The 25755-nt window shown below is 38.5% G+C and overlaps 2 protein-coding genes and 2 long non-coding RNA genes across 4 annotated transcripts; 3 read left to right on the plus strand and 1 right to left on the minus strand.

The window, feature by feature from the left end:
• Nucleotides 1-1180: 1180 nt before the first annotated feature.
• Nucleotides 1181-1802, plus strand: LOC136997848 (uncharacterized). Its single transcript, XM_067349243.1, has 2 exons — nucleotides 1181-1266; nucleotides 1310-1802. The coding sequence occupies exons 1-2, from the start codon at nucleotides 1181-1183 to the stop codon at nucleotides 1800-1802; spliced, it is 579 nt and encodes a 192-aa protein (XP_067205344.1).
• An 11199-nt stretch (nucleotides 1803-13001) lies between these two features.
• Nucleotides 13002-15528, plus strand: LOC136997849 (uncharacterized). Its single transcript, XM_067349244.1, has 3 exons — nucleotides 13002-14003; nucleotides 14957-15382; nucleotides 15463-15528. The coding sequence occupies exons 1-3, from the start codon at nucleotides 13095-13097 to the stop codon at nucleotides 15526-15528; spliced, it is 1401 nt and encodes a 466-aa protein (XP_067205345.1). The 5' UTR covers nucleotides 13002-13094.
• Nucleotides 15529-16571: 1043 nt separating this feature from the next.
• On the minus strand, nucleotides 16572-16986 carry LOC136997736 (uncharacterized). Its single transcript, XR_010888355.1, has 2 exons — nucleotides 16854-16986; nucleotides 16572-16774 (listed from the first exon to the last, which is right to left on the minus strand). It is a non-coding gene; the product is annotated as an uncharacterized lncRNA (long non-coding RNA).
• A 3541-nt stretch (nucleotides 16987-20527) lies between these two features.
• LOC136997735 (uncharacterized) lies at nucleotides 20528-23537 on the plus strand. The gene is made up of 2 exons (XR_010888354.1): nucleotides 20528-23255; nucleotides 23335-23537. It is a non-coding gene; the product is annotated as an uncharacterized lncRNA (long non-coding RNA).
• Nucleotides 23538-25755: the final 2218 nt, after the last annotated feature.

Here is a 25755-nt window from a genome sequence, read left to right on the forward strand (position 1 = left end):
GACGAGCCGGAGGGTACTCGGAACAAGAGAAATTAGAGCAAATCTACGAGAATATAAACTTGGATCTCCAATTATATATTCCACTTGAGAATATACGCACGCTGAGCGAACTGCACGCAAAGGTCGTGAATCTAAAAAAGATTCAGCAACGCCAAAAAGAGCGATGACCAAGGTTCCCCGAGAAAAACAACCGAAACTCAGTCGCCCCAGCTACATATAACAAAGATGAATGCTGCTGGCGATGTAAGCAGCGAGGACACACCCGCTGGAACTGCAAACATACGCCTAAGAAATTTTGCTCCCAATGCGAGAAAGATGGAGTCCTGACTAAAGATTGTCATTCTCTAAAGGGAAACGAAACGCGGGTCGGGGGAAAAGCGGCGTACGCCCGGCCTGAATCAAAATAAAGTACACGCCGAGACCGCACGTCCTTCTGAAGATCGAAGGAAAATCCGTTTGGGCTCTGCTTGACTCTGGATCTGAAGCCTCACTGCTCAATAGCGAGACCGCTCAATTAATAAAAAGAAAGCCGACCACGACGAGCGAAATAATACATTTAGCAGATGGTTCAGAAGTAACCATTAACCAGACTGTCCATTTATCGTTGATAATACCAAGAAAGACAGTTCGTCATAAATTTGCGGTACTACCATCACTAAGTACGCCCATTCTCATTGGGACAGATCTTTGGGCTAAATTGCAAATTAATTTACCGCCCCTCCGGCTCAACCGCAATATAAGCACTCGACTATCGGCTTTGTTACCACCGCTCCGGCTCTTGATAAGGCAAAAGAACCATACCGGCTAAAAGAATTTTTAGATAAAGAGTTACCGAAATTCGAAAGGATTAGAGGCCCCACAGACCTAATCGAACATAATATTCGATTAAAACCAGGACCTCCAATAAAGCAATGATATCGGCCACGAAATCCGGCCATGCAGAAAATTATTGACGATAAAATCTAGAAAATGGAAAGCCAAGGCGTAATCGAAGCATCAACTAGTGCCTGGTGTTCTCCGGTTGTCATAGTTAGAAAAAAAGACGGAACTCACCGATTCTGTATAGATTACAGAAAATTAAATAATGCTTCAGAGAAAGACGCCTATCCATTGCCGCACATCACTGCTACCTTCGAGAAATTAAGAGGAGCCCGCTATCTCTCAACTCTAGACCTAAAAAATGGGTATTGGCAGGTACCCTTATCTAAAGAAAGCCGACCAGTTACCGCATTTACCATACCTGGCCAAGGACTCAAGCAATTTTGGGTAATGCCTTTTGGGTTACACTCGGCACCCGCAATTTCCAAAGGCTACTCGACACCGTTATAAGACCAGAGCTCGAACCGCACGTGCTAGTCTACCTGGACGACATCGTCGTCGCTAGCCGAACTTTCGAGGAGCATCTAGGTCACTTAGCCAAAATATTCCGCCGATTACAAAAGACTAAATTACGGCTCAATCCAGAGAAATGCCATTTCTGCCGTGAAAACCTAAGATACCTTGGACATATAATTGACAAGGAAGGCATCCGCACCGATCCAGAAAAAGTGAGCGCAATTACGAATTGGCCAACTCCAACAACCATAAGAAAGATACGGCAATTCATCGGAATGGCCTCCTGGTACCGACGTTTTATAGCAGACTTTTTGACTGTCGCTGCGCCTCTTACGCAATTAACACGCAAAAATGCACGATGGAAGTGGACAGAAAAAGAAGAAGCCGCTTTTCAACACCTTAAAAAGGCTTTGACGACAGCACCGGTGCATGCCTGTCCAGACTTCACAAAACCTTTCGTGCTGTAAACCGATGCCAGCACTCAAGGTTTAGGGGCAGTACTCACGCAAAACCATGAGAATGGCGAGCGAGTAATAGCGTATGCAAGCCGAACACTTAATCCGGCAGAAAAGAATTACAGCGCTACCGAGCTGGAATGCCTTGCTGTTGTTTGGGGAATTCGTAAAATGCGTGACTACCTCGAAGGGTATCACTTTACTGTATTGACTGACCATCAATCTTTACGATGGTTACAACGATTAGAATCTCCTACCGGACGACTTGGCAGATGGACTTTTGAATTGCAGCAATACGATTACGATGTTCGATATCGTAAAGGCGCACTAAATCGCGTTGCCGATGCTCTTTCCAGAGAACCAATAATAAATGCTGTCAGTCGAACCACCGCTTGCCAATGGTACGATAGAATGAAAGCAGCAGTAAAGAATAAACCGGAAGAGCTACCAGACTACAAAGTAATAAGCGGGCAATTTTTTCGGCACATAATACATGATCTAAACTTCCATGAAACACCAAGTACCGAGCAATGGAAGCAGTGTGTACCGAAGAAGCGGAACGTACATATTTCGGGAGATCGCGAAATATGTACGTTGTTGCGAGAATTGTTTGGCATTTAAAACACCACAGGAAAAACCAGCCGGAAATTTACACACCGCTCCAGTAATCGCACCCTGGCAACAAGCTTCCGTCGATTTGATAGGCCCTTTATCGCGTTCCAAGCAAGGTCACACATGACTATTAACCATGCTAGATAGATTCAGCAAGTGGATCGAAATGGTTCCATTACGCCGAACTACCGCGACGAATCTTGCCCGTGAGGTCACAAGCCGTTTAATATACCGATGGCTGTCCTGAGCAAATTATCTCCGATAATGGAACTCAGTTTGCGTCCCGTCAATTCCAGGATCTTGTAAAAGATTTCGGCATCGAGCACCGTACGACTCCAGTCTACGCACCGTATTGTAATCCTGTCGAACGAGCAAACCGAATCGTAAAGACAATGATTGCTCAATACGTTGGACGGGATCACCGAAATTGGGATGAGCAAATACCAGCATTGCAGTTTGCAATGAATACCGCGAAACACGAAGCCACCTGCTTCACACCGGCTTATCTCAACCACAGCCGAGAATTATCTCGACCGCATCCAGAAGACCGGAGTAATAAATGCAACATAAGAGATCCTGAAAATAGTCGCCAGCAACTTAAAGACGCTTTCGAACTAGTTAAAATACAACTAGCACGCTCCTTTCAAAAACAAGAGCGTCATTATAATTTAAGACGACGAAATTGGCGGCCGAAAATAGGAGAACACGTGTGGAAACGTGAACGACCACTATCCGACAAAGCCAAAGCATTCAATGCTAAATTAGCCCCTAAATATATTGGGCCACTCGAAATCCGAAAGATTGTTTCACCGGTAATTGTCGACCTGCGAGACTCTGAAGGCAGATGGTACCGACAAGTACACGTCCAGGACTTAAAACGAGCACCGAAAGAAACAGAAACAGGCGAAGAAATAACCAAATAAAAATTAGGAGCCGACGCCACTGTACCGCGGCCCCCTAGAGCCTACACCACTGTATTTGGAAAAAAAAAATATTAAAAATAAAATTTTTATCTTCTAAAGAAGGGCCCCCCTGAGGCGACACCTGTGGATTTCAGGTCCCCGAGATCCTACGCCATTGTAAACAACCCGTTGCTACGCGGCGTACTTAGCACGGCAACCACCCCCCGAACGCGCCCCCTCGCAGTACCCGGGAATTTCAGTATAAATAGCGCGACGTCACACAGTTTTCTAATTCAAATCTTCGCATTGCAGCAAGTAAAACCGCAAAAATGACCGAATATAAGAATAAGGTATCTAAACTATTCGGAGCTGTAATAACTAATTATAGAGATAAGGTGACCGAACTCTTCGGAGAAGTTACAGACAGCTCCGAAGAGGAAAAGACGGAAGTCGCCAATTGGAAACGACTTCCGAAATCAGGAACGTCAATCCAGCGGTCAGACGCAGACCATCGCCGTAAGGCCGTCTGGCTTACGACGCCACCGCCAATACAACCAAAACGGCGAATAAATGCCTGCACAGCCTCTCAGCGCCGTCGGCCTAGTCCAAATGCCATACCGCCGACGAAGATCCCGGCAAAAATACCGTCGCTGCGCCGGGAAATTCTCCAATAGGCAATGGAAGCAAAGGCCGTCGTCACCAGGCCACCCAAGGCCCTAACCGCCACCGCTAGCCCATGCCACCGCCAGGCCACCAACAAGCACCGCTACCCGTCCCGAAACGACGGCAAGACGGTTACCGGCAGAGAAAGCAGCCGTCGCCACCACTCTCACCGAGCGTCGGACACCGCCGACAAGCACCACCGCTCGGACAGAAACAGTAGCAAGGAGGCCGCCGACGATGACAAGCACAGCCGCCGCCGTCGCTCCCACTGAGAATCCGGCACCGCCGACGCCAGTTCGGATGCGTCTAGACGACGGGACCAGTGATGCGATCTTTCCCACAGCGGTCCCGGCTCTGCTGCCTCACACAACCTTACAGAAGCGCTACGTCACGTATCCGTGTGAGCTCGGCCGTTCAACCAATGGAAGAGAGCGAACGTCTCCCTTCCACTGAGCCGACACAACAGACGATAAATGCATGCTACTTGCATGTTAAAAGCAAGCATTTCTGATTCGGAAAAGAAATTCTGAGGCGAGTGGCTGGAATATTAGAGAATTACCTGTTCGAGACCTGCTTCGTGCAACTTTCTTTTCTTTTTTCCGCATTTGTTTCTAACATAGTAAATCATTAGAAAATATTTTTTAGCATAAAAAAATAATATTTTCTATTTATTATTAATATTTGCATATGTTAAACTAACAATTTTAGAAATAATACAGATCTGCTATTGTCAATAAAAAAATGAAGTTATTTTACAATGTTGGAACAAAGTGCTAATTTAACATATGCGAATATTTTTAATAAAGATAAAATAATTTCTTTTAGTCAAAAACATTATCTAATAATTTACTTAAAATAAATATCGAAAAAGAAAAAAAAGTTACAAAATTACAGTGTTCAAATAGGAGATTTTCAATATTCTTGCCATTCGCCTTACTCGTTTAGCCATGCTTGCTATTTTACATTTATCAACATAAAAGATTACACACCTGCAAAACTTTTATTTATTTTAAACTACTGCATATTAGCAAGAGTTACTGCAGTAACTACATATACATGTACTGTGGAGATTAGTGGAGGAACACAGTAACATATTAAAAATGCAGTCAAATAGATGTAAGATTAGTAATTTTATTAGTACTAATAATAAGTAGTGGTCTTCCGCACTACCTTTGAGGTTCCACTTATGGCGCGTTCGATTTTTTTTTAAGTGGATCGTCGGCTGGAGTCCTATTGTACCACTTTTTTACACCCGTTATTTACAGGTTAAAATAATTTACAGTAGTTGACACTGTATTTTTGTATCTATATACTTACTGTATTTTGTATACTCACTGTACTTGTACCTTTGTATACTTACTGTACTTGTACTTTTGATATACGCGCGTTGCGCGTATATTGGCGAATTGGGAAAATTACTTACTTTATAATTTTCTATAAATACAAAATATATTTTGTATTTATTATGCCTGCAATGCTATCAAGAGTAATGAGAAATACAAGGTGTCCCATTTTAAACGATCCACTCAAATATCTCAGAAACACTGAGTTAAATAAAAAAATTTTTCAAATAAAAGTTGTAGGGTTTGGAGAGGGAAAAAATATAGGGATATTAGTTTGACCTTGGATGGAGGCGCTTCTGAGATTTTATTTTTATTTTTTCAAATGGAAGGACACTAATTTTTTTATATAAATCGATTTCTTGTAATATTTGTCGTAAAAAGTTATAAGACTAGGATGGCCAAAAATTGAATGGTTTACAAGATATTTTATATTTTAACTTGACATAATTTTACATAAACTATGAAATATCTCGTTAAATATTATTAGTACTAATAAAATTACTAATCTTACATCTATTTGACTGCATTTTTAATATGTTACTGTGTTCCTCCACTAATCTCCACAGTACATGTATATGTAGTTACTGCAGTAACTCTTGCTAATATGCAGTAGTTTAAAATAAATAAAAGTTTTGCAGGTGTGTAATCTTTCATGTTGATAAATGTAAAATAGCAAGCATGGCTAAACGAGTAAGGCAAATGGCAAGAATATTAAAAATCTCCTGTTTGAAAACTGTGATTTTGTAACTTTTTTTCCTTTTTCAATATTTATTTTAAGTAAATTATTAGATAATGTTTTTGGCTAAAAGAAATTATTTTATCTTTATTAAAAATATTTGCATATGTTAAATTAGCACTTTGTTGCAACATTTTAAAATAACTTCATTTTTTTATTGACAATAGCAGATCTGTATTATTTCTAAAATTGTTAGTTTAACATATGCGAATATTAACCAGTTGAGAGGTAGACTTTTCCGAAAGATTTGTGCCAAAAATGGTAAGAGCCAAAAAGTAGTATGTTGGCAGGTATGGGGCGTCACAACAAACCCCCACCACCTACTCCATGTTTGACCCAGTGACCTACTTATGGTCTGGCGTCAAAACATTCCCCCACCCCTCTCTGACGGGATGGGAAAAAAGATGGCGGTCAAACAAGATGGCGGCTACGGGTAAACAAGATGGCGGATGTTGACAAGATGGCGGAAATTTTTATTTTTCCGAATTGAGAAAATCCAAACGGGGTTCGAACCTGGATCGCTGGGTTTCTAGTTCTGGTCCTAGTCTGCTGGGCTATCTATAGATCTAATGAAGCAAGTCGTAGGGTCGTATTTATAGTAGGCGCGGGATGACGTAAATTTTTATTTTTTTTCGAATTGAGAAAATTCAAACCGGGTTCGAACCTGGATCGCTGGGTTTCTAGTCCTGGTCCTAGTCCGCATGGCTACCTATAGATCAAATGAAGTAAGTCGTAGGGTCGTATTTATAGCTATGGGGCCTGGCAGGTATGGGACCTGGCAGGTATGGGGCATCAAAACAAACGACGTCACGCAGTCGAGAAGGGGTCGTATTTATGGCGGGGCCGCGTCTATATGAGGTACCCCGGACTCTCTGGCAGATATGGGAAATGTAAACAAACATCGCCAAGGTATCGGGCGGAGGATGATAGAACTACGACCTGTGAGCGGGCAAGTATGGGAGAACAAAAGAACGGCGGAGTCAAACGGTAGATTCTGCTAGACCAATATTCTACGAGATGACGACTAAGGGGGTGCAAACGGTATAGAGCGCGTGCCGGTATAGCGAACAAAAGAACGCAGCAACGAATGATCGGACGCCTTTTAGTCTGATATTTGGCATGTTGGTTAAGGGTGCAGCGATATCGCGTGAACAGAGTGAGCCACCCGTTTTCGCTGATTGAGCGCGCTGTATGGATTGGAAAGTGCAGAAACATGTGAAAAGAGGAAGAAAAACAAACACAAGAAATGGAATACAAAATCGTTTATTTGAAATTTTTCTTAAGAATACATAATTGTACTGACAAAATAAAGTTTATACATTTTATGATTTTCAATAGAATCAAATTTAATTATAAATGATAAAAGTATACATTAATGTATGAATTACAATTTTCGTTGAAATCTAATTATATGTACAATTTGATCGAAGTAAAGAGCGATTAATTCTAAAAATACAATTTCAAATTGATCGTCGAGAAATGTTAAATCTTTTAGTTGCGTACGTACATTAGTTTGTATTTCGTAACAATTAGATTTGAACGCGAGTTTTATAATATCGTTTTCGATGTAGCCCACGATAGGTAGTCTTATTTGTATTTCATTAATAAGATATTTAGCGCAATCATTGGCACTAGTGGTGATTATATTCAGTCGATTCAAATTAGCGTTTACACATTCGAGTATATTTTCTTGCCCCAGAAAACTAGCTCTCTGCATTGCTATAGCGAGCGAATAAGTCCGGCGTTTCTTCGGAGCATGAATTTCTTTTTTAGTCGTGGTATTTTCCAAAGGTTGAACTTCTTGTCCGTTTTCTCGATATGTCAATAACAAAGCTCTTGCTCCATAGGCAGTGGTGAAATTTATAATTATCTTGTTGATAATAATCGAGTTTGCCGTAATACTATTTCCATTTAAGTAATCCGACATTTGCTTCATATTTTCTTGAAATTTTTGCCATTCCGCCATGTTGAAGCAAATACCATCGGCTCCCTTGGATGAAAATTTAACGAAAGGTTGAAAATCAAACTCGTCGCCGTTGATTGAAGTTTGCAGCCCAACATGAATTTTCTTCGTATAGGAAAAATTCAATCCATATGTTGTAGATAACAGCATGCAATTCTGCACAATTTTTTCGGAGATGTCGCATTTTGCTTCGGAAGTGTCGCTGCACTTTGTCGGCTTTTCGGATTTCACAATTTCCCGTCGTTTATCCATGACACTGATTTTTATACGCAGACGCGAAACAAAAATACGAAAACTGAAACTTGTTCGCTGTTGAACTTGTAGGTTCGAATGCTAGGAGACGAATGAGAAAAATGTTACAATCTTTCGCGTAACAGAAAATCGGAAAATGGTGGGGGAAATTTGAACACATATAAACTTTTAAGCACTATGATTGGTCGCAAAGGCGACGCGTTAACAAATATTACTTTTCCGAATTCTCACGAAAATTCTACTAGATAAAGAAAGTTTCGATTTTCGCGTCGCAACATGTTACGGAATAAATTTTCGTGTCGCGACATGTTACGGAATAAATTTTCATGATCTTACAACGGAAAAATTTTTGCTACCCTATTGTGGTTTTTACTACGCAATTGATATATAGTGCATTATTCTTATTCAATCAATAGAATTTCTACCCGTCGCGTAGTATTTCTTAACAAGTTTATCATAGGAATTGTTACTACGTGTTCAATACTATAGGATTATTCTTACCCTGAATCAATCAACTTGATATTTTATTTTTTCCGAAGCACCTTGCTCTCCTATCTTGAACTATCGTTCGTTGAATAATAGGATTATCGTGAAAAGTATGACGAAATGACCGAAACGTTGTACGCCGAAAGGACCTGGGCCGTTGTCCAGTTTCAAAGGAAGTGTAATAAAAATATTTGAAAACGATGCTTTTTTCCTAAATTTTCTCAAGGTGGGGGGAAAACTGATATAAAACGGGAAGACGCTGAAAAATCGCAGTTTCACATTTTCTCGCGCATTCGGGATTATAGCGATCTGTATTTCCGTCTTCGTGTGATTTCACTGCGTATCGAAGCCGCGTTGAATTAAAAATGTCTAGTTTGCGGGAAATTATCGAATCGTGTTTTGCGATTGACGCGTAGTTTAAACGGGCTCTGCATCGATAATTATTTATCGTCGTTATCCGACAACGACGATAATAATTATGTTGTATTCGCAAAGTTTGCGGGTGCGTGCCCTAGCGCGGTGCTCGCGGTTTTATTCCGTTTGGGGCATTTCTCGATTTACCTCCAGCTTTTGATTATTGCCGGCGAAATAATCAAGATGAGGCGTGTGTTTAACGATAACGAAGAAGAGGATGCGGGAGGCTATATCGCCGGCCTGCTGAATTACTATCGTGGTGCGGTAAAAAATGGTAAGTTTCTATTTTTTATTATGAATATTTAAAACAAAATTTAAAAAAATTAAAATCAATATTTTTTAGGAACGCTACAATGTCACGAGCCGAAAAAAGTCATAGCGGTGGAGGGTGTGGCGCGTAGCGTGCGTCAAAATTATGACGAAGAGCGAGCTACTCAACGCCGCGGAGTAAGACGGCGAGCCGATACCTCGCCTGAGGCTGAACCTTCGTGTAAGTAATAGATCTTTGTAAAAGTAATTTATATGAAATAACAGCATTGATTTAATATTAGGAAATTTTTCAAAAAATTTAATGTTTTAGCTCGCGCGCGAATTATTCTTACGCCGGAGCTTGTCGATCTTGTGAGCAACGAATCGACGAGTCAGCCGGCTCCTCGCGAAGTGAGCTCGTTCGATGAGGAGGAAATATTCAGTCCTTTGTACAGTAAGTGATAAGAAAAGTTATCTTAGCAGAAGCATAAAATAACTAAAAATTTGAAAAATTAATAACGTAAATTTTTAGATAACGACCGTCAACAGAGAGTAATATTACCCGGGGCTGACGACGAAGAGGAAGAGCAGGAGGAAGAGCAGGAGGAGGAGGAAGAGGAAGAGCAGGAAGACGAAGAAGAAGAGCAGGAGGAGGAAGAGCAGGAAGAGGAATTACAGGAGAGGAATTATGAAGGAGAGGATGAACAAAGCCACGACGGATGGGGAATGGGTGACAGAGGTAAGAAAGATTGAAAATTTTTAGTTGCTTTTATGCTCGAATTTTATTTTTTAAACATTAAAATTTTCACAGGATACAGACCCCCTGTGATTTCTTACTCTCCCGATTACAATTATCAAACGAGAGTGTAAAATAAAAAAGAAGAAAATCTAGAGGTGAGCTGATTTAACACTTTTTCGATTTTTATTGCAAATAAAATTCGAGCATGAAGATATAAAATATAATATTTTATCAAATTTTTTAATTAATTCGCTAATTTTTTAATTTTGACTTTTGCAGTTCAAACAGGTGGTGGTAGAGTAGAAGAGCCGGAGGAAACTCGGTCGAGCGTGGAATCGAGTGGCGAAACCGACGAAAGAGCGCCGCAGGAAGAGGAAAGAACGGAGGAGGAGGAAACGAGGCGAGCGGAGGATATCGATGCAGCATCGGCGGCGGAAAGGAATAATAATCAGGTCGGCGATAATTTTAATTATATAGAATTAGTATCGGAAAACACGCGTAGGTTTAGAAATTTCGGGATAGAGGGTAGAGAAGCTAGATTCCGTATACTTCCGTTTCCCGAGGGAGGAGGGGAGGTTTACACACGATTGGAAAACGCGTTTCGCGAAATTCACTCTTACGCGATATTTTCATGCGTACCGGGAGATTATGTTGGATTGTCTTTCGACTCTTCGGTTCTTTCTCACGGCCCCGCTGGAATATCGTTCCGTCCGGCGAACGATTTGACTCCCGAGAACATTTGGAATCTCGTGAGTTTATTAGCTCAAAGTTTAGGGGGGTTAAACGTAGCGCAAGAGTTTAATATCCGTGTTTTTCGTATCACTCCTCCCGCGGGATGCGGATATAACGCTCTAGATATTGTTGGTAAACGTTCGATTTTAACAATAAACAACAGCGATAATCTGTGTTTTCCTCGCGCGCTCGTGACGGCACAGATTTATAACGAGCGTGGAAATGTGCGTACGGGCGAGTTGCATGCGAGATGGAACGCGGTGAGAACACGAAATTCGTCGTTGCAACGCGAACTCGCCGGCGAGTTGATAAAAAAAGTCGGTATCGCGATTCCGGAAGTCGGTTGCGGAATTAGAGAAATCGAACATTTCCAACAATATTTAGCCGCGGAAAATGTCGCGATAATAGTTTACAATTCCGACACTTTTGGTTGCGGGGGTAAACCGTTATTCGACGGAACAGCGGTGCTAGCCTCTCTACATCGAGAACCTATATCTCGATTAAATATTTTATTTGTCGCCGAATCGCGTCATTATAGCGTGATTTTAAATTTAAGAGCCGCTGCTGGAAATAGAGGGTATTGCATTCCGTGCAACGTAGCTTATCGCAGTGACGCGAAAGGGCATCGATGTTCTAATAAATGCCCGCGTTGTAACATGGTTCCAACTTGCGAGAGATTCGAATATGAGCGAATACGCTGCACGGAATGTAATCGCGAATTTTTTAATCGCGCGTGCCTCGAGCGTCATCGCGCGCAAAAATCGTACGACGGGCATTCGCTTCAAAGCGTTTGCAGCGTTATACGATTTTGCAGTGAGTGCGGTCGTGTAATCGAACGAAAGAAACAGCACGAATGCGGCGCGGCTTTCTGTTTCACGTGTCGTTCTCACCAACCGCTAAATCATTATTGCTGCATGATGCCGATCAATCGAGCTTCGAGTAGCATCGCGGGTCGCTCTTCGGAAGAGCATTTCGAAGATCAAAATGAGGATGAACACGTGTCGAAAACAGAAAACCGCTCCGCATTCGTGTTTTACGATTTCGAAACACGACAGGATGAAACGCTTCGAGGTACCGCTAATGTAAAAATTCACGTGCCTACTCTCTGCGTCGCGCAGCAGATTTGCGAATCGTGCGCGGAAATAGAAGATATGTTGGTGCGGTGTCGTTGGTGCGATATCCGCGAATTTACATTTTGTCACGATCCCGTTAAAGAATTTGTAAATTTTGCGACGCGTCCGACGACATATTTAAAAAAAATAATTTGTATTGCTCATAACGCAAAATCGTTCAACGCGCAATTTATCCTCCGATATTTAGTAAAAAGTGGTATTTCGACAGAACCTCGTGTAATTTTGAGCGGTACTAAAATCATAGTACTAACGGTAGGAAATACCAAATTTATCGACAGTGTTAATTATATGCCGATGCGGTTATCCGAATTACCAAAGGCTTTCGGGCTGGCGAATACTTTGGATAAAGGCGTCTTTCCGCATTTATTTAACACACTCGATAATCAATTCTATGTAGGGCCGTTGCCGGGCGTCGAGTATTACTCTCCGGAAACTATGAATACGAAAGAACGCGAACAGTTTTTAGCATGGCATGACGAGTTAACCCGGACGAATTTTGTTTTTGATTTTCAACTCGAGATATCGCGCTATTGTCGCAACGACGTGGATATTCTTAGGCGAGCGTGCATGGCTTTTAGGAAAATTTTCCTGAGGCGCGGAAAAGTGTGCCCATTCGAGGAATATACAACAATCGCTTCCACGTGTATGAGGGTTTTTAGAAAAAACTTTCTGCGTGAAAGCGAGATTGGTATAATTCCATCGGGTGGGTACAGACACGCGAATACGCAATCGCGCAAAGCACTGCGTTGGCTGGTGTGGATGGAGCGAGAGCTCGGTCATCCCATTATTCACGCAGGGCGTACCCGCAAATATCGCGTACTCGACGGCACACTCGTCGACGGATATTACGAATCGTTAGAAAACAGCGTAACGCGACATCACGTGTTTCAATTTCACGGATGCTTTTGGCACGGTTGCCCGTCGTGCTTTAGAATTAACCGCGACAGTAACCTCTCCGTAAACAGCGAACGTAGGGATACGATCGATTTGCGTTATGAGCATACCGTCGCAACGACATATCGTCTTCGAAAACGCGGATACACGGTGACGGAGAAATGGGAGTGCGATTTCGATCGTGCGATGGCTGTAAATAGCGTAATGCGGGAATATTTACAGCACCATCAAATGGTTGAAAACGAACCGCTCAATCCGCGCGATGCGTTTTACGGCGGCCGTACGGGGAATGTCGCGACTCGGTATGAAATTACGGGTACAGAGAAGATACGATACATCGATGTATGTTCTCTGTATCCGTATGTTTTAAAAACGGGTACTTTTCCGATCGGACATCCCACGGTGTATGTCGGGGAGGAATGTTCGGTGCTAATCGGAGAAGGCCCGAATTACAATTTCGACTCCGTCGAAGGCCTTGTACGTTGCAAAGTACTCGCACCGCGCGATCTCTTTCACCCCATGTTACCGTATCGCGTACGCGGAAAATTGTTATTCGCGTTGTGCCGCAGTTGCTGCGAAACATTTTCACGCCAAGATTGTACACACGTGCCTTTCGAACGTGAATTTACAGGTACATGGGTATCATGCGAATTGCGCAAAGCGCTTGAAAAAGGTTATTTCGTGTCGGAGGTTAGCGAGATTTGGCAGTACAACGCAATACGCTACGATCACGGTACGCGGCAGGGTGGGTTATTCGCCGAATATATTAATACATTTTTAAAATTAAAACAAGAAGCCAGCGGGTGGCCGAGTGAATGTACCGATGACGAGGCTAAAGAACGATATCTTCGCGATTACGAGGAAACCGAAGGTATCGTTCTCGAAAGTAACAATATCGCGAAAAATTCAGGATTACGTTCGGTCGCGAAGTTGTGTTTAAATTCTTTTTGGGGGAAATTCGGCCAACGATCCAATCTAACGAATACCGAAATCGTAAAAACTCAGCAACGATTAGTGAGTTTGCTCACAAGCCCCAAACATGAAATAACCGAAATACTGCCGGTAAACGAAGATGTGATGTCCCGAGTCGAAATTTAAAACCTACTATAAACCTCATACATGGTTATTTGTGCCTCTAATAATGTTCCTTGACCTACAAGTTCTATCTTGAAAATGTTATGTCTTCTTTTGGCCTTTCTTTAATCTTGTTGTCCTAGAAAACCCTTATTTTTATTGATGTTAAATATACAATTCCTACTTTCGTTCTTACAACTCCTACCTCTTTTGAATCTCCAAATCTTATCGAAATTTCTAGCAATAAAAATATTAATATTCAATCTATAATTGAGTTCAATTTCTATTATTTCAGATTAATATAATAAATGTTATAATATAAAATAAATAATAACAAATGAATAGTAAAAAATATTTTTAAAAATTAAGTGCAACTCAGTATTATATTTAGTATTATAAATAACTAAAAATTTATTCGAATAAACAAAAAACAATTGAAATTCAAAATTTTATTTAAATTTTATTACATATTTGACCTATAATGCAAAATTATTTAATGTTCTATTACCACATTTACTTTATTTGTATTTAATGCATATCTTAATTTCAATAAGCGCAATACATTAATTATGTAATTTACTTAACTGCAAATAGATATGTAAGAGATAAGTGAATATTATTTATATAATATTTGCTTATAGTAGCCTATTTACAGTTAAGCAAATTATAATAATTAATATATTGTTTATTGAAATCAAGATCCATACATTAAATGCAAGTAGAGTATACGAGATAATAGATTATTAAGTAATTTTGAATATTTATTTTCTAGAAATACATATTTATAGAACCTGGAGCCTTTTTAGAGGTTCTCAGTAGGTACTCTTTTGAGCTTCCACATGGAAAAAACGGCAATAAGTAACAATTTTTAGTATCAAAGGAGGGCAATAGCCAATGTAATGTTATATCTATATATATGAATTAAAGCTTACATTGGTTCTCCAAATTCGACAAAACTTGTAGGTTTAATCTAGGCTAAAAATTTCGACTCGGGGTATGTTTCATGGCGACTGCGGGAAGAGGCCGACGTTCCCTCGCCTCTTACCAACGTCGTTTTAGCGGCGTACACGACGGCGCTAGCGCGATTAGTGCTGTATAAATATTTAGAACGCTTAGATCGGCGCGTTTTATATTACGATACCGATTCTTGCATTTATGTAAGCAGCGATGATCCTTCCGAATACGAGCCGCGTACGGATAATTTTTTGGGCGATATGACGAACGAACTCGAAAGCTATGAGTCCGGTAGTTACATCGAGGCGTTTGTATCCGGTGGCCCGAAATTTTATGCTTACGTTGTTCGCACACCGGAAGGACTCACGCACGAAGTTTGCAAAGTAAAGGGTATAACCCTAAACTTTGCAAACTTCGTGCGTGAGTCCTTCCGGTGTGCGAACAACGTAAGCATAAAATTTCGGGCCACCGGGCCACTCATGCTTAGTTAATTTTAATAGTATAAGAGAATTAATATTGCAAAAAGAGCGAGAGGGACGAGAAGAGGAAAGTGAAGAAGAAGAAGAAGGAAAGTCACATAGAACATCGATAAATCTACGTTTCAGAGCAATTCGGCGTACGGCTTTTCACGAGTTAATAACTCGCGACGAAGTGAAAGCTTGTACTCCTGTGCTATTGAAACGTAGATTTCTCAATAGTAGTTGTTCCGTTCCTTACGGTTACGCGATTCGATAGTTTTTACAGAATTGTTCTTTCGCTCTTTCGCTGTCGACGGTTAGCGCGTGTTTTCCGACTTTATATAAATAGCTTTAAGTAGATTTATAAATTTTTGTAAAAAGTATAAATAAAAAATTTTTTTATTTAATTTAAGAAAATATTGTTAGTTTTAAAATGTAAAATGTATAATTGTATAAAAACTTTGTAAAAACTATGAAAAATTTAAGAAATAAAAATGAATATTTTTATTTTTCTCAAATCATGTACTTTTATTCGTAAAAATAAATGTTTTCTCGCATAATTTTTCTTAAAGATTTTTCTTCCTCCTAATACTTTCCCGTATAAAACCCTCATTTTTTTCCGAGAAAAAAAAGCGCAAAGTAGCGTTTCCACTCTTGGACGCTGGCGCGAGCAATTTCGGTGGTTGCGCTTGTCCAGCGTCTCCGCGGACCGAATCAGCTTGTTCGAGTCCGCGAGTTGTACGCTAGCGCGAGCAAGCGGTCGCCGCCGCCGCCGCCGCCGCCGTCAGTGGGCAGTAAGCTTATCGCGTCATAGTGTTTCGCTGATTTTTTTCGTTTATGAAGGCGCGAGCGAACGGCGAAGAGTTCATTTCGCAAGATGGACATACGCTGGAAACATCCTTGGACGTCTATCGTCAGCGGTCCCACTGGATGCGGCAAAACGGTCTTTGTAAAAACTTTTCTCAAATATCTATCCGAAATGGCCGATGTTTCTTTCCAAAGAGTTTTATTTTAATAAATTATTAACAACAAGCTACAGAGCCCAAGCTGGATTTTCGTGCTTAATTTATTAATATATTATAACAAATGTTTAGGTCAATCTAGACGTTTCGACCATCTGGTTGTGGTCATCTTCAGTAGTTAGTTATTATAAAATCCGGAACATATTAATAAACAATCGTTACTTATAAAACTAATTCGGATATTACAATCTTCTTATATTCGTTACATTTAAAAATTGTTTAGAAGGACAACACATCTTGAAAGTCATGTCTCTTCTAATAACACCAATCTTAAGATCATCAGGAAGGAAATCATGTTTTACATTAAACATACACGATGTCCTTTTTAAGATTTGAATTGTGGTTGATTGCAATTATTCTAAAACCAGCATGAACCAATGTCTACTTTTATCTTTATATTACTTGTTATTTATTAAAATTACTAAAAATATTCTTACCTCAATGCATAGCAGTACCGTCATGTTGTGTTTTCGTGTAAACTTTCTTATTTTAAAAAAACTAAGAACCAAAACTATTCGGTGTAACGAGTCAGTTTGCTAAAAATGATATTGGAGGTCCGTGTCGTTTGAGTGGACATGGCAAACTAGTTGAATATAATAGAGGATATATTAGAGAACTCGTATGTGAAGGAGATTCGTGGTGGGAGAGTGAGTGATCTTTAAGCAGTAAACAAATTGAGAACTGGCAAATACAAGTTTGGCAGTAACTCAGTATCGTTCTGCTTATTAAGACTCGTTTTTTGCCGTTTTATGTGCAACATCTCGGAAATAAGCCTTTTGCTATAAGACATTTCCTTGTCTAATATTTCTACATTCTCCCAATCCATTTCATGGTTTTTTTCTAATCTATGACAAGAAATGACAGAAGGGGATCCCGTTCTTTTATTTATATCCGACTTGTGTTCTTTAATTCTAGTTTTCAATTTTCTCTTTGTTTGTCCCACATAACTAGCCTCGCAATCATGACACGTTACCTTATATACTACATCACATTGGCTCATGGATTCAATAATGTCTTTCCCTGTTTTTATAAACCTATTAAGTTTATTGTTACACGAAAAGGCTAAATGATGATTGTATTTTTTCATGTTCCGTGTGAATTTATCAAAAGTTTCTTTTATATATGGTATCGTAAAATAACCCGTTCTATCATTGCTATTTTTGTTTTTATTACAACAATTATTGCTAAATTTTTTAAGTCTTTCGTTAATACTATTAAAAATTAATTCCAATGGATAGCCGTTAATTAAAAGTAGGGAAATCATTTCCTCGATGTTCTTGTGCCAATATTGTGGGTGTGTTAACTTTACAACTCTGTCAAATAAGCCAATGATAACACCTTTTTTGTGTGCCATGGGATGATGCGAATAAAAACTTAAATATCTGCCCGAAAAAGTAGGTTTGTGGAACAAATCAAATTTAATAAAATTGTTTTCCGATATTAGTTTAACGTTTAGGAAATTGATATGATTATTTATTCCTTTTTCCAATGTGAATTGTAATCTGCTATGCATTGAGTTGAATGTCTCCAAAACTTCGTCTAAATGATTTTCTGGAGCCGTAAATAGTATGTCGTCAACATACCTAAAATAAAACGGTAATTTGTAAGGTAGACGTTCGATTGCTGAATTTTCCAAATCTTGTAACACAAATTCTGCTATTATTGGAGAGAGAGGAGAACCCATTGGAGTGCCAAAAATTTGCTTGTAAATTACTTTATTAAAACTAAAATACGTTGAATTTAAAACTAAATTGATACCAATTAAAAATTCTTCTATTGGTATGGAATTGTACCTTCTAATCCATTCCCATCTGTTTTTTATGCTTTCTATTGCCTTTTCAACAGGAATGTTCGTAAAAAGAGAAACAACATCTAAAGAAGCAAGGCAATGATCCGATTCTAAAAAAACACCGTTCAACTTTTCAACTAGATCAAAACTATTTTTTATGTTTCTTTTCGAATTAGGTACATTGTTTGCAAGGATTCCATGTAAAAAGTTAGCTATCTTATATAACGGGCTATTAATCGAAGATACTATTACTCTGAGAGGATATCCTTCTTTATGGATTTTTGGCAAACCGTAGGCTCTAGGTGTGTTTCCGTCCGTTTCCAAAAGACACCTGTATTTTATGTCATCTATGTAACCTCTCTCTCTCCATCTGGCAAGTAGAGACCTCAGTTTATCAGTTAATATTTTAGTTGGGTCTTTTTTAACAATTTGGTAGGTGTTGGTGTCAGAAAGTATGTCGACCATTTTTTCCATATATTCTGATTTTTTCATGACTACTGTACTATTGCCTTTATCAGCCCTGGTGAATAATAGATCAGGGTTTTCATTTATAAATTTTTTTGTTTTGTACAACCAATTGAGTAACTTTCTGTCATCAACACTATTGCGGGAGTTTCCCTTACAGAACCCATTTATAATTGATATAGTATCATTTCTAACAGAACATTTGTAATCTTCACTCTTTCTTTCAATGTTTCTTTCAATGTTTTTTATGACTTCAATTGACATCGACATTTTTTCCGTGATAGGCATGTTAAAGCGTTCTCCCAATTGTAACAAAAGCTCGACCTCTTTGGGAATTACAACATCTGATAAATTAACGAACCATTTTTTATGTTTGTCGTCTAAGGTCGACTGAGAGTTGAAATTGTCAGGCATTATTATTATATTCGAATTAATATCAGACCCAAAATTATTATGTGTTTTCACATTGTTAGTATTGAAAGCAATTGGTTTGATACTTGCTCTTCTATCAATGTTCTGTTTAGAAACTAACCATTCAATTTTTTTGTTTATCTTAACTAAGTTCCTAAACCACAATTTTTGGGAGCGTCTCTCTTGCCCATTAAAAAACGTATTGTATAAATTGAGTGGTAATATTCTAGTTACAACCTCATATATTTTATGGCATTCTTTTCTGACGCATTGTAAAGTCGCGTAGGCATCATCTAATTCTAATCTTATTATTTTTCGAATATGCTCCTTCCTGATATTATCAAAGATTGCTACTGATCTATGGTGGTATAGTTGTAGGCAATTTTTAAAAACAAATTTCAAATGTGAAGGAGTTAGATCTTTTTGTAGACAATTTTTAAGAAACCTGATTCGAATGCGTAATTTAATGCTTAAATTAACATTATTCATAAAATTCTTCAGTTGCAAAGTTACAAATTTGCCAAAATGAAATTGGACAAAATTAAAAAAGGATTCACGCATTTTGAAGCTTGCGTTTATAAAATAAATTAAAAATATAATATTGGCTCAAATTATTCAAATAAATTATTAACAACAAGCTACAGAGCCCAAGCTGGATTTTCGTGCTTAATTTATTAATATATTATAACAAATGTTTAGGTCAATCTAGACGTTTCGACCATCTGGTTGTGGTCATCTTCAGTAGTTAGTTATTATAAAATCCGGAACATATTAATAAACAATCGTTACTTATAAAACTAATTCGGATATTACAATCTTCTTATTTTTAAAATAAGAAAGTTTACACGAAAACACAACATGACGGTACTGCTATGCATTGAGGTAAGAATATTTTTAGTAATTTTAATAAATAACAAGTAATATAAAGATAAAAGTAGACATTGGTTCATGCTGGTTTTAGAATAATTGCAATCAACCACAATTCAAATCTTAAAAAGGACATCGTGTATGTTTAATGTAAAACATGATTTCCTTCCTGATGATCTTAAGATTGGTGTTATTAGAAGAGACATGACTTTCAAGATGTGTTGTCCTTCTAAACAATTTTTAAATGTAACGAATATAAGAAGATTGTAATATCCGAATTAGTTTTATAAGTAACGATTGTTTATTAATATGTTCCGGATTTTATAATAACTAACTACTGAAGATGACCACAACCAGATGGTCGAAACGTCTAGATTGACCTAAACATTTGTTATAATATATTAATAAATTAAGCACGAAAATCCAGCTTGGGCTCTGTAGCTTGTTGTTAATAATTTATTTGAATAATTTGAGCCAATATTATATTTTTAATTTATTTTATAAACGCAAGCTTCAAAATGCGTGAATCCTTTTTTAATTTTGTCCAATTTCATTTTGGCAAATTTGTAACTTTGCAACTGAAGAATTTTATGAATAATGTTAATTTAAGCATTAAATTACGCATTCGAATCAGGTTTCTTAAAAATTGTCTACAAAAAGATCTAACTCCTTCACATTTGAAATTTGTTTTTAAAAATTGCCTACAACTATACCACCATAGATCAGTAGCAATCTTTGATAATATCAGGAAGGAGCATATTCGAAAAATAATAAGATTAGAATTAGATGATGCCTACGCGACTTTACAATGCGTCAGAAAAGAATGCCATAAAATATATGAGGTTGTAACTAGAATATTACCACTCAATTTATACAATACGTTTTTTAATGGGCAAGAGAGACGCTCCCAAAAATTGTGGTTTAGGAACTTAGTTAAGATAAACAAAAAAATTGAATGGTTAGTTTCTAAACAGAACATTGATAGAAGAGCAAGTATCAAACCAATTGCTTTCAATACTAACAATGTGAAAACACATAATAATTTTGGGTCTGATATTAATTCGAATATAATAATAATGCCTGACAATTTCAACTCTCAGTCGACCTTAGACGACAAACATAAAAAATGGTTCGTTAATTTATCAGATGTTGTAATTCCCAAAGAGGTCGAGCTTTTGTTACAATTGGGAGAACGCTTTAACATGCCTATCACGGAAAAAATGTCGATGTCAATTGAAGTCATAAAAAACATTGAAAGAAACATTGAAAGAAAGAGTGAAGATTACAAATGTTCTGTTAGAAATGATACTATATCAATTATAAATGGGTTCTGTAAGGGAAACTCCCGCAATAGTGTTGATGACAGAAAGTTACTCAATTGGTTGTACAAAACAAAAAAATTTATAAATGAAAACCCTGATCTATTATTCACCAGGGCTGATAAAGGCAATAGTACAGTAGTCATGAAAAAATCAGAATATATGGAAAAAATGGTCGACATACTTTCTGACACCAACACCTACCAAATTGTTAAAAAAGACCCAACTAAAATATTAACTGATAAACTGAGGTCTCTACTTGCCAGATGGAGAGAGAGAGGTTACATAGATGACATAAAATACAGGTGTCTTTTGGAAACGGACGGAAACACACCTAGAGCCTACGGTTTGCCAAAAATCCATAAAGAAGGATATCCTCTCAGAGTAATAGTATCTTCGATTAATAGCCCGTTATATAAGATAGCTAACTTTTTACATGGAATCCTTGCAAACAATGTACCTAATTCGAAAAGAAACATAAAAAATAGTTTTGATCTAGTTGAAAAGTTGAACGGTGTTTTTTTAGAATCGGATCATTGCCTTGCTTCTTTAGATGTTGTTTCTCTTTTTACGAACATTCCTGTTGAAAAGGCAATAGAAAGCATAAAAAACAGATGGGAATGGATTAGAAGGTACAATTCCATACCAATAGAAGAATTTTTAATTGGTATCAATTTAGTTTTAAATTCAACGTATTTTAGTTTTAATAAAGTAATTTACAAGCAAATTTTTGGCACTCCAATGGGTTCTCCTCTCTCTCCAATAATAGCAGAATTTGTGTTACAAGATTTGGAAAATTCAGCAATCGAACGTCTACCTTACAAATTACCGTTTTATTTTAGGTATGTTGACGACATACTATTTACGGCTCCAGAAAATCATTTAGACGAAGTTTTGGAGACATTCAACTCAATGCATAGCAGATTACAATTCACATTGGAAAAAGGAATAAATAATCATATCAATTTCCTAAACGTTAAACTAATATCGGAAAACAATTTTATTAAATTTGTTTTGTTCCACAAACCTACTTTTTCGGGCAGATATTTAAGTTTTTATTCGCATCATCCCATGGCACACAAAAAAGGTGTTATCATTGGCTTATTTGACAGAGTTGTAAAGTTAACACACCCACAATATTGGCACAAGAACATCGAGGAAATGATTTCCCTACTTTTAATTAACGGCTATCCATTGGAATTAATTTTTAATAGTATTAACGAAAGACTTAAAAAATTTAGCAATAATTGTTGTAATAAAAACAAAAATAGCAATGATAGAACGGGTTATTTTACGATACCATATATAAAAGAAACTTTTGATAAATTCACACGGAACATGAAAAAATACAATCATCATTTAGCCTTTTCGTGTAACAATAAACTTAATAGGTTTATAAAAACAGGGAAAGACATTATTGAATCCATGAGCCAATGTGATGTAGTATATAAGGTAACGTGTCATGATTGCGAGGCTAGTTATGTGGGACAAACAAAGAGAAAATTGAAAACTAGAATTAAAGAACACAAGTCGGATATAAATAAAAGAACGGGATCCCCTTCTGTCATTTCTTGTCATAGATTAGAAAAAAACCATGAAATGGATTGGGAGAATGTAGAAATATTAGACAAGGAAATGTCTTATAGCAAAAGGCTTATTTCCGAGATGTTGCACATAAAACGGCAAAAAACGAGTCTTAATAAGCAGAACGATACTGAGTTACTGCCAAACTTGTATTTGCCAGTTCTCAATTTGTTTACTGCTTAAAGATCACTCACTCTCCCACCACGAATCTCCTTCACATACGAGTTCTCTAATATATCCTCTATTATATTCAACTAGTTTGCCATGTCCACTCAAACGACACGGACCTCCAATATCATTTTTAGCAAACTGACTCGTTACACCGAATAGTTTTGGTTCTTAGTTTTTTTAAAATAAGAAAGTTTACACGAAAACACAACATGACGGTACTGCTATGCATTGAGGTAAGAATATTTTTAGTAATTTTAATAAATAACAAGTAATATAAAGATAAAAGTAGACATTGGTTCATGCTGGTTTTAGAATAATTGCAATCAACCACAATTCAAATCTTAAAAAGGACATCGTGTATGTTTAATGTAAAACATGATTTCCTTCCTGATGATCTTAAGATTGGTGTTATTAGAAGAGACATGACTTTCAAGATGTGTTGTCCTTCTAAACAATTTTTAAATGTAACGAATATAAGAAGATTGTAATATCCGAATTAGTTTTATAAGTAACGATTGTTTATTAATATGTTCCGGATTTTATAATAACTAACTACTGAAGATGACCACAACCAGATGGTCGAAACGTCTAGATTGACCTAAACATTTGTTATAATATATTAATAAATTAAGCACGAAAATCCAGCTTGGGCTCTGTAGCTTGTTGTTAATAATTTATTTGAATAATTTGAGCCAATATTATATTTTTAATTTAGTTTTATTTTATTACGCCGAATAGCAGGATGCTTATCGACAACTTCAATACGCGTTTGAGAAAAAAAAAAAAGGAACGCTGCGGGAAAAATAAAGAAAAATGCAATCGAGTTTCGCGAGGGGTTGCCACAAGCGCATGATTATTCCCACGATCCTCTCACACCAAAGTTGGTGATAATCGACGATCTTATGAGAGAATCATCCTCGTGCGACGTCATCGTGGATCTTTTTACAAAGGGTAGTCACCATAAGAATCTCAGCGTTATACTTATCACGCAAAATCTATTTCACCAGGGACGCTGTCAGCGCGACATATCGCTTAATACCAATTACATCGTTGTCTTCAAGAACCCGCGCGATCGCGCTCAAATTCGCTATCTCGCGCGACAGGTATACCCCGATGACCCAAAGTTTCTAGAAGAAGCATACTTTGACGCAACCTCGCGCCCCCACGGATATTTATTACTCGATCTGAAACAATCGACTCCGGACAAATATCGATTTCGGACAAGCATCTTTCTCGACGATGCGTTGCGTTACGTCTACGTACCGCGCAGATCGTTCTCCAGCGTATAAAAAGTATGCACCAACACTCGCGAGACGACAGTTGCAAGAGACTTTCTCACGATGAAAGAAGCGGCGTCGGACGGTGCAACGAAAACCGCTAGACGTTAGGTCGGAAAGAGAAACGTGTGTCTTTTAGAGGCGCTGTGTCATCTGAACAAAAATCAACGCAGCTTCTTCCTGCGAACCGCGGACGAAAAATTTATTCGCTGTATTTGCGAATGCGTTTTCAACACGCTCAATGGTAACGTTGCGCTCGAACGGCGCGAAAAAAATCGTCTGAGCAAATACAAAACGACGCTACGTCGTATCGCGTCAAAGCGTGGAAATTGGAAGAATAAAAGAAAGCTATTGGTACAACAAGGTGGATTCTTATCCTATATTATCGTTTCTCTATTAGAGGCCTTATTTTCGCGAATCATAGACAAGGTGACGGCTTAAAACACAAGAGAGAAAATAATATCGAGTGTTATAGAAAGGGCGAAAAAAATGGTTTTAATTTCTACGGAAAATCTCGAGAGAATGCAGCGTCAATTGCATCAACCGACTACCGACTACGGCGCACCGCTCGTGGAAAACACACCGGACGAAAGCGCTAATAATAATAATAATTATAATTCCGTACGAACACCCGGAACCGCTCTATCCAGACTCGATGCGGAGATGAGTCGAATTCTTAATTCGCCCTATCCGAACGACGAAGCCGAAAAATGGAAGATGTACAAAGAGGTTCTTTGGCGATATCTTCACTTTGTACGAGTAGCACACGGACGACGAAATCAAGACGCGCGTAACGCCGAGGAAGAAGAAGAGGAAGAAGACGTGATGGACACTCGCGAAGAAGTACCGCCGAGCGATCTCACGGACTCATTCGCTCCGGGCTCTAGTCATACGAGAAGCCTCCCGAAAGAACACGACGCGAGTCTCGGAGTGATGAAAAGCGTCGAAAGAATAGTGGAAAGCGTACCGAAATCTTACCGTGCCGAAGCTCGCTTACTGACGAAACGCTTACTCGATAAAGCATCGTCGACTAGAATTAACTGGGATGAATACGAAGTCGTGACCATAGACGGTAACGTCGTAAAAGATTCAAATATCTCAGACCTGATAAACGAGGCGATGCGCGATAGAAAAACCGTGAAAGCGGCGGGAAGAGTTCAGTTCGCGCGATTACTTCACGACTTGAACATTCCCTCCGCACTAGTGAGAAATAAAAAATTATTAACAGCCGGTTCTTCGCAAAATATCGCGAAATTTACCGGTCCTGCGGCGAGTTCCACTCCTCAGAGAAACACGGATTCTCCACCAGCGAGACGCCTGTTCGAATGGAGTAAATTGGAATGACGGCTCTTGAAAAATTGTACTACGATCCCGCGCATTATGCCGGCTATTCGGCTGTCGATAATCTGTTTCGCGCGGCGAATTTACCCCGTAACAATGTCGAGCGATGGCTCGA

This window comes from Linepithema humile, chromosome 2, assembly GCF_040581485.1.
Source record: "Linepithema humile isolate Giens D197 chromosome 2, Lhum_UNIL_v1.0, whole genome shotgun sequence".
NCBI classification, from domain to species: Eukaryota; Metazoa; Arthropoda; class Insecta; order Hymenoptera; family Formicidae; genus Linepithema; species Linepithema humile.